This window comes from Stegostoma tigrinum, chromosome 1, assembly GCF_030684315.1.
Source record: "Stegostoma tigrinum isolate sSteTig4 chromosome 1, sSteTig4.hap1, whole genome shotgun sequence".
NCBI lineage: Eukaryota > Metazoa > Chordata > Chondrichthyes > Orectolobiformes > Stegostomatidae > Stegostoma > Stegostoma tigrinum.
Window position 1 is genome coordinate 187,607,973 of NC_081354.1, and position 9,989 is coordinate 187,617,961.

The following is a 9,989-nucleotide window of genomic DNA, read 5'->3' on the forward strand; positions in this document are numbered from 1 at the left end:
ACCCTGTCAGTCCTCGAGAGCTGTTGGTTTGAACATGTTAGGCAGGGAGCTGAGCTCCCATTGTTCCCCTCCACTGGGCATCTCACTCATTAATGGGCTGTCAACGACATCACTTCCTTATCGAGAGGCGTCAGGGGTAATGATGCATGAGGCAGGCTCAGAGAGGTCCTTCCCGAGCCCAGTGTGAGAAACGTCACTCTCAGTTCATCAGCAAACCCAACTGACTGCGAGGCGGCAAATCCGCAGCGAGGACCTCGCAAACGCGGGTACTGCAGCCAACAGCCACGCAGGGCACGAAGGAATGGCCTCCCGTTCTATTGCAGATACACATTACACTTCCCAGGACTGGGACAGCACAGGGTTAGATACAGGGTAAAGCTTCCTGTACACTGCCCCCCCCCCCCATCAACCATCCCCGGGACAGGGACAGCACAGGGTTAGATACAGGGTAAAGCTCCCTCTACACTGTCTTCCCCCCCATCAACCATCCCTGGGACAGGGACAGTACGGGGTTAGATACAGGGTAAAGCTCCCTCTACACTGTCCCCACCATCAACCATCCCCGGGACAGGGACAGCACAGGGTTAGATACAGAGTAAAGCTCCCTCGACACTGTACCCCCCCCATCAACCATCCCTGGGACTGGGGACAGCACGGGGTTAGATACAGGGTAAAGCTTCCTCTACACTGCCCCCATCAAACACTCCCAGGAACAGGGACAGCACGGGGTTAGATACCAGGTAAAGCTTCCTCTACACTGTCCCCATCAAACACTCCCCAGGACAGGGACAGCACGGGTTTAGATACAGAGTAAAGCTCACTCTACACTGTCCCCCCCATCAACTATCCCCGGTTTAGGGACAGCACAGGGTTAGATACAGAGTAAAGCTCCCTCTACACTGCACCCATCAAACACTCCCCAGGACAGGGACAGCATGGGGTTAGATACAGAGTAAAGCTCCCTCTACCCTGTGTCCATCAAACAGGCTGTGTTGTCTATGTGAGTAGCTCACAGAGGGTCCCTGCCTCCTTGGTCTGAACGGGGAACGGCTGATCGCTGTCACTCCAGCTCCTCCAGTGCCTCTATCGACCGGTCACTGACAGTGCAGCGCGCCGCTGTACACTCAGATGTTACTGGCCCTTTGCTGGAAGGCAGCGAGTAAATCCCCCGCTAATGCCCCCATCTGACGCGATCTCGTTCGGTGCTTGGAGTCTTTGAATTCTGTTCTTTTCTTGCAGTTTCCGAAATATGCAGAGATTGTGAACTTCACCCTGCCAGATAGCAGTGAGCGCAGTGGGCAGGTGTTAGAGGTCGTTGGATCCAAAGCAGTGGTTCAGGTAAATCCAGTCATTGATACAGGTCCTAACCCGCTGGGACAGGGCCTTGAACAAACAGCAGAGATTCCAACCATTACTGACCAGCTGCTGCATCGACTCAAACAAAATGTTTGCAAAGCTTAGGCTCTTGACCGATACAGAGTTGAATCTCTAACTCCATACCCTGTCCATCACCAAAGCAATTATTGTAGAATAAAATTGTTACAAGAATCCCTACAGTGTGGAAGTAGGCCACTCAGTCCATCACACCCACACCAACCCACTCTGCATTTCCCATGACACCCTATGACACATCTGTACTAGCTAGATGGATAAAAAACTGGCTGGTCAACAGGAGACAGAGAGTACTAGTAGAAGGGAGTTTCTCAAAATGGAGACCTGTAACCAGTGGTGTTCCACAGGGATCTGTGCTGGGACCACTGTTGTTTGTGATATGTGTAAATGATCTGGAGGGAGGTGTAGGTGGTCTGATCAGCAAGTTTGCAGATGACACTAAGATTGGTGGCGTAGCAGATAGTGAAGGGGACTGTCAGAAATTACAGCAGAATATAGATAGACTGGAGAGTTGGGCAGATAAATGGCAGATGGAGTTCAATCCGGGCAAATGTGAGGTGATGCATTTTGGAAGATCAAACTCAAGGGTGAACTATACAGTAAATGGAAAAGTCCTGGGGAAAATTGATGAACAGAGAGATCTGGGTGTTCAGGTCCATTGTTCCCTGAAGGTGACAACGCAGCTCAATAGGGTGGTCAAGAAGGCATACGGCATGCTTTCCTTCAATGGGCAGAGTATTGAGTACAAGAGTTGGCAGGGCATGTTGCAGTTGTATAGGACTTTGGTTCGGCCACATTTGGAGTACTGTGTACAGTTCTGGTCGCCACATTACCAAAAGGATGTGGATGCTTTGGAGAGGGTGCAGAGGAGGTTCAACAGGGTGTTGCCTGATATGGAGGGTGCTAGCTATAAAGAGAAGTTGAATAGATTAGGATTATTTTCATTAGAAAGACGGAGATTGAGGGGGGACCTGATTGAGGCCTACAAAATCATGAGGGGTATAGACAGGGTGGATAGCAAGAAGCTTTTTCCCCCAGAGTGGGGGACTCAATTACTAGGGATCATGAGTTCAAAGTGAGAGGAGGAAAGTTTAAGGGAGATATGCGTGGGAAGTTCTTTACACAGAGGGTGGTGGGCGCCTGGAACGCGTGGCCAGCGGAGGTGGTAGACGCAGACACGTTAACGTCTTTTAAGATATATTTGGACAGGTACATGGATGGGCAGGGAGCAAGTGGGCACAGACCGTTAGAAAATAGATGACAGGTTAGACAGAGGATCTTGATCGGCGCAGGCTTGGAGGGCCGAAGGGCCTGTTCCTGTGCTGTAGGTTTCTTTGTCCTTTGTTTCTTTGTTCCACCCCCACCTAACCTGTACACTACAGGTTAATTTAGCCTGGCCAATCGCGCATCTTTGAATTGTGAGGAAACCCACACAGACATGGGGAGAATGCATAAACTACACACAGACAGTTACCCAAAGCTGGAATCGAACCTGGGCCCCTGGTGCTGCTGAGATAGCAGTGCTAAGCACTGAGCCACAATGCCATCCCGACTCACCCCCCACCTTGTTGACTTTGCCCTTCTCTGGGCTTACCTCAGCTCAGCCCCTGCTCCAACATTTGCCCATGCCTTTGTTACTTTACAGCCATGATTCCCGCACACTGTCCTGGCCGCAGTCTCGTCCTGTATCACCCAGAAGTATCGGCCCATCTATCACCTGTCTGCTGCCTCACGTTACCCGTCCCCCTGGCATTGGGAAATCTCCAACTTCAAATCCTTCCCAACTTCTCCCGATCTCCTCCTTCCGAGGTCTCGGCATTGCTCTGATCCTGATTTCTACAGCAGCCCCAGTTTAAAAGCTCTGTCATTGGAGACCATTGCCTGGGGCTGTAACCTCTGGAATTTCCTTGTTAAAATTCTCTACCCTTCTCTGTCTCTCTCTCTCCGTCTGTCTCCCCATTTGCTTTAAAACATTACCTTTTGGCCTAAACTTTTGATCACTTGTGCTCAATGCGCTTCACCTTGCTCAGTGCTTAACTGTGCTAATTTCCTGTGAAGGACCTCAGGACATGTGAATGCTTTAAAGGTGGCTATATAAATGCAAGTTGCTATTGGGTGGGAAAGTGGGTGACAGCCTGAGTTTCTGTCTTCTCTCCCTCTCTTTACCGAGTTCCTGTGGTTGACTGATTTGCGCTGTGCACTTTTCTTGGAGCCAGTGTGACTATATATTTTCTATTTTACTTTATATTTTGTCCTGCAGGTATTTGAAGGAACATCAGGCATTGATGCCAAGTTGACATCCTGTGAGTTCATTGGAGACATTCTCCGTGCACCAGTGTCAGAGGATATGCTCGGTGAGAGGATTGTTTGAGCGGGCGCTTGCCGAGCAGCTAATCTCTGGCTAGGCCTTAAGTCGTCCCCACAATCAGCCTGACATGCATGAGGTCCCTCTGCCTCTGCCCTAGCTCCGACCTCGTACAGAGCCTGCCCCACCTCCCTCTGCGTACTGCCACGTTACAGATGCCTCCCTATATATTCCTCAAATCCCACCTCCGCAATGGGATAGAGGAACAGGAGTGGGACACTCAGCACCCTGAATGTGTTCCACCACTCAGTGAGATCGCAGCTGATCTGTGGCCTAACTGTATGTACCTGGCATAACACAGCGTGGAGCTGGATGAACACAGCAGGCCGAGCAGCGTCTTAGGAGCAGGAAAGCTGACATTTCGGGCCTAGACCCTTCATCAGAAAAGGGTCTAGACCTGAAACATCAGCTTTCCTGCACCTAAGACGCTGCTGGGCCTGCTGTGTTCGTCCAGCTCCACGCTGTGTTATCTCGGATTCTCCAGCATCTGCCGTTCATTTTATCATCTCCATATACCTGCCTTTGTCCTATATTCCTCAATATCTTTACTGAATAAAAACAGATCTCCCTTGGATATAGAGTTAATAACTGATCCTGAATCTTCTACATTTGTGGGAGAGAGCTCCACCACCCTTAGTGCGTAGAAGAGCTTCCCAAAATTCACCGGGATGTTGCCTGGGATGAAGAGTCTCAATTATAAAGAGAAACTTGGATAACCTGGTTTGTTTTCCCAGGAGCAGAGGGAGGCTGAAGGGTACAAAATTATGACAGATGTAGAGTAGATGGTGAGAATCTTTTCCCCTTATTCGCAGATGTGCCCACGACCAGAGGGTATAGGGTTAGCGTGAGGAGTCAGTGGTTTGGAGGAGATCAATGAAAGAAGTGTTTTGCCCCAGAGACTGGGAGAAATATGGAAGGTGCTGTTTAAGAGGGTGGTAGAGGCAGGTACTCTCGCAACATTTAAGAAGCATCTGGACGAGCTCTTAAAATGCCAGGGCATAGTAAGCTACGGACCAAGTGCATGTAAATAGGGTTAGCGTAGTTTGGTGTTTGTTAATGGGCATTAGTGGGTCGAAGTGAGTGAGCAGGAAGCACAGAGGGCACGCAGGATGGGGGGGGGGGGCAGGGTCGGAGTGGGTGAGGGAGGAGACAGTGTCGGTGGAAGAATATGAGCGTTTGCTGCGTGCAGTCACAGGGACAGAGAGAGTGTGAGGCATCGGCGACAGATGCTGGCACTTAATGCTGGGAGAGTGGAGAGCTACATTAACCCTCCTCCCACAGAACTGGCCAGGGACCCCCCCTTCTCCCTAAACAGGCAAAATGTACATCAAAATCAACGCTGTGCATGGGTCAACCTTTTGAGGGCTGGGGCAGTGGATATTATCCTCATGGACTTTACCAAATTCTTGGGCTTTGCAGAGGGCGCAATGAGGTTTATCAGGATGTTGTCTCTATTGGAGTGCGTTAGCCTTAAGGAGAGTTTGGGAAAACTTGGATTGTTTTTGCTAGAGCATCAGAGGCTGACGGCCAACCTGGTAGAAGTCTATAAAATTATGAGAAGCATGTTTAGGGTGGATAGTCTGAGACTTTTTTTGCGTCCCCAGGGTGGAAATGTCAAATACCGGGGGCATTGGGTTAAGATGAGGCAAGGTGGGGGCGGTGGGGTTGGGGGGGAGTCTAAAGGAGATGTGCGAGACAAGTTTTTTTACACAGAAGCTGGTAGGTGCCTGGAACACGCTGCCAGAGGAGATGGTAGAGGCAGATGTGAGAACGAGGCATTCAGACTGACACATGAACAGGGAGGTAATAGAGGAGTACAGACCACGTGCAGGCAGGCGGGATTCATTTAGAATGGCATCACGGTCAGTACAGACATGGTGGGCCGAAGGGCCTGTTCCTGCACTGTACCGACTCCTGGTACCCACATGATGAAACGTCACAGCTCTTCATCTCTTTGAGAGACTTGTCCTTGCTGATATTCCCAGGTCGAGTGTTTAATGGATCGGGAAAGCCAATCGATAAGGGGCCTGCTGTAGTGGCAGAGGATTTCCTTGATATAAATGGTGAGTCTCTCTTTCTATACTCTCTATCACTGCGATCTTCGAAAGGACACCTAGTCACAGCGGAGGAGCGGGGGTGGGGGGTGCTCTCTCATTAGAGAGAGAGAGACTGAGAGAGGGAATCGGAAACAAAACAGGAATTGCCACAGAAATCCACTGGGTCGGGCTGCCTCTGTGGAGAGAAGCCAGAGTTAGTGTTTCAGGTCCAGACCAGAGGCGCATTGAGGTGGTTTAACCTGAGGATGTGGTGAGGGGAGAGATCGGGAAGTTGACATGTCCATGGTAATGAGCTCAGCCAGTGTGGGAATTGAAGCCAGGTGTTCTACTGTGAATGGTGGGCACTGACCAAAGTTGGCAGAGTGTAGAACATAGAACATAGAACATAGAACAGTACAGCACAGAACAGGCCCTTCAGCCCACAATGTTGTGCCGACCATTGATCCTCATGTATGCACCCTCAAATTTCTGTGACCATATACATGTCTGGGTGTCAGTCTTCTGGTGGGTGCTGGAGAGGACTCAGAAACAAGTAGCAGAGAGGGTGGACAATAGTGAGAAACCCAAGCACATTCTGCATTTAAGCAAAGGAAAGGCAACCAAGGAGAGTGACAAATGGGGTGGCACAGTGACTCAGTGGTTAGCACTGCAGCCTCACAGCACCAGGGACCCAGGTTCGATTCCAGCCTCGGGTAACTGTCTGTGTGGAGTTTGTACATTCTCCCCGTGTCTGCGTGGGTTTCCTCCGGGTGCTCCGGTTTCCTCCCACAGCCCAAAGATGTGCAGGCTCGGTGGAATGGCCATGCTAAATAGCCTGTAGTGTTCAGGGATGTGCAGGTTAGGTGGGTTAGCCATGTGAAATGCAGGGCTCAGAGGATAGAGTTGGCAGGGGATGTTCTTCAGAGGGTCAGTCTGGATTTAATGGACCAAATGACCTGCTTCCACACCGTTGGTGTTCCAGAAAATGGGAACAGGAACAGGCCTTAGGATCGCTCAGGCTCCATTCAAAAAAGATCATATCTGTCCTCTTACATCTATTCCACATTCGTACCCTAGAAGAGGGGAGAACAACATGGAATCCAGTCTTTAAACCATTCCAATGACAGTCACACTGGGCTTGAAACATTAACTCCACTTGCTCTCCACAGATGCTGCCAGACCTGTTGAGTTTCTCCAGTAATTTCTCTGTCTGTTTCACAGCAGTCTTCATGGCTTGCTCCTCCCTGCATTTATTTTCATTGTTTTGTGACTTCCAGGACAGCCGATAAACCCGCAGTGTCGGATTTACCCCGAGGAAATGATACAGACCGGGATTTCACCCATTGATGTGATGAACAGCATCGCCCGAGGTCAGAAAATCCCAATTTTCTCAGCAGCTGGACTCCCGCACAATGAGGTAATGTACACTGCATTTCTCCTAACAAGGGAGTAGGGTCTGACAGCAGTGAGGTGATGCTGGGCTTGTACAAGACCCTCGTTAGACCTCAGCTGGAGTTTTGTGCACTGTTTGTGGGTGGCACATTAGAGGAAGGATGAGGATACACGAGAGACTGTGCCAAAGCCATTACAAGATTGGGCCCAGGATTGAGAGACTTTGGTGAGGAATATGGAGCGAAGAAGTTGGGAAGTTGGAGAGAAAGCTGCTCAGAGGAGATCTGATAGAGATTTGCAGAATCCTGAGTGGGCTGGACAGACCGAGAATGTGTGGCAATTTGTAAATGCCGACCCTCATAAAGAGAACCTCTCCCAGTGATGTGGATCTGAGAGGATTAGAGAGGTTAAGGCTGCAGGCTGAGGGAGTGAGGGGGGGCAGGGAGGGAATAGGGGAGTGAGGGAGCAAGTAGGGGAGGGAGTGAGGAGGGGAGGCAGTGAGTAAGGGGGGAGGGAGCGAGGGAGGGAGGGAATGAGGAAGGGAGGGAGGGAGCAAATAGAGGAGCGAGTGAGCAGGGCAGGGACTGAGTGAGGGAGCAAGGGGGTGAGTGAGGGAGTGGGGGAGGGAGTGAGTGAGGGAGTGAGGGGGGGGGAGCAAGTAAGGGAGGACAGGAGTAGGGGAGGGAGTGTAGTGAGTAGGGGAGGGAATAGCGATGCTACATCACCAGCAGAGTATCTGAAAGACAGAGTCAGTACTGTGGATAATACACACACACTCCGTGTGCACTGCAGCCCTCAGCTCCTCAACAGGACGGTGTGAACCCTGGGGGGAGGGGTGGGTGTGGATGTCAGAATTCCCAGATTGGAGCTGGAGCTGGGAGGTTAGGTCTCGTCTGCAGCACAGGTCGATCAGACTGGCACCTTCCTCTCTCTGAATGAGAAAAAAACAGGAGGCTCTGGGCCTAATGTAGGAAAGTGGGAGTAATGCAGGCTTTGTAGGTGGCAGTACAGACTGAATGGGCCGAAAGGCCTCTTCTGTACTGTATCATTCTATAATTCCTGACAGTAGCCCTTAAGATTGTGAAAAGGTTTGATTTCCGAGAGGCCAGATGTGGAGAAGATGTTCCCATTTGTCAGCCCCTGGGAGCAATCAATGTTACCAGAAGGTCCCTGGGACATTGAGGAGAAAGGCCTCAGTCAGAGGGGCTGGAAAATTGTGGGCCTGATTACCATAGCGAGTGGTCAATGTGAATCCAAACGGGAACTGGATAAACCCACGAGGGAGAACGGATTACCAGGAGATGTTGATGGAAACACAAACCCAGTCAGGGGCCAACAGGCCGACAGGAATATTTCTCTCAGTCTGTGTGGAGAGACCGAAGTGGGAGCACTTTCATGAGGTTTACCTCCTCCTCCAGAAGTATCCAGGGGGTGGCCAATTGGATGCAAAGTAGACTTGAAGGTGGGAGACAGAGGGTGTGGTAGAGGGTTGTTTTTCACACTGGAAGCCTGTGACCAGTGTGTGCTGCAAGGATCAGTGCTGGGTCCACGGTTGTTTGTTATTCGTAGAAATGATTTGGACCTGACGATAGGAGGTGTGGTTCATGAGTTTGCGGAAGACACCAAAATAAGTGGTGTAGTGGGCAATGAGGAAGGCTACTTCCTTGATCAGATGAGTCGAGGAGTGATAGTTGGGGTTTAGAACATAGAGCATAGAACAATACAGCGCAGAACAGGCCCTTCGGCCCTCGATGCTGCGCCGATCTGTGAACTAATCTAAGCCAATCCCCCTACACGATCCCATCATCATCCAGATGCTTATCCAAGGACTGTCTAAATGTCCCTCATGTGGCTGAGTTAACTACATTGGCAGGCAGGGTGTTCCACGCCCTTACCACTCTCTGAGTAAAGAACCTGCCTCTGACATCTGCCTTAAATCTATCACCCCTCAATATGTAGATATGACCCCTTGTACAAGCTGAAGTCATCATCCTCGGAAAAAGGCTCTCACTGGCCACCCTATCTAATCCTCTGATCATCTTGTATGTCTCTATTAAATCCCCTCTCTGCCTCCTTCTCTCCAATGAGAACAGACCCAAGTCCCTCAGCCTTTCTTCATAAGGCCCTCGCTCCAGACCAGGCAACATCCGGGTAAATCTCCTCTGCACCTTTTCCAATGCTTCCACATCCTTCCTGTAATGGGGCGACCAGAACTGCACACAATATTCCAGGTGAGGCCGCACTAGCGTTTTGTACAGCTGCAGCATGAAGTTTAATTTTGGTAAATGGGAGTGCTGTATTTTACACAGTTAATGGTAGGGCCATGGAAGTGCTGTATTTTACACAGTTAATGGTAGGGCCATGGGAGTGCTGTATCTTACACAGTTAATGGTAGGGCCATGGGAGTGCTGTATCTTACACAGTTAATGGTAGGGCCATGGGAGCACGGCTGAAGAAAGAGACCAAAGTGTGCAGGTGCGTAGCTCCTTGAAAGTGGAGTTGCAGATCAACAGGATAGTGAGGAAGGTGTTTGTTATGCTTGCTTTCATTGGTCAGAATATTGAGCACAGGAGTTGGGATATCATAGAACATAGAACGGCACAGCACGGTACAGGCCCTTCGGCCCACAATGTTGTGCCATCCTATTATCCTACTAAGATCAATCCACCCTGCATACCCTACATTATACAATCCTCCATGTGCCTATACAAGAGTCGCTTAAATGTCCCACATGTATCTGACTCCACTGCCACCGCCGGCAACGCATTCCTGGTTATAGTCCAACTGGTGCTTTCAACGCCTCA

General features: G+C 50.3%; 1 protein-coding gene across 1 annotated transcript in view; it reads left to right on the top strand.

Moving 5' to 3' along the window:
• LOC125455611 (V-type proton ATPase subunit B-like) overlaps window positions 1–9,989 on the top strand; it is a 60,932-nt gene that overhangs the window by 19,896 nt on the left and 31,047 nt on the right. The window contains exons 3-6 of the mRNA XM_059650658.1: window positions 1,240–1,338; window positions 3,653–3,746; window positions 5,743–5,820; window positions 7,071–7,210. Of these exons, the coding sequence (XP_059506641.1) occupies window positions 1,240–1,338; window positions 3,653–3,746; window positions 5,743–5,820; window positions 7,071–7,210 (411 nt within the window). The remainder of the gene's footprint in view (window positions 1–1,239; window positions 1,339–3,652; window positions 3,747–5,742; window positions 5,821–7,070; window positions 7,211–9,989) is intronic.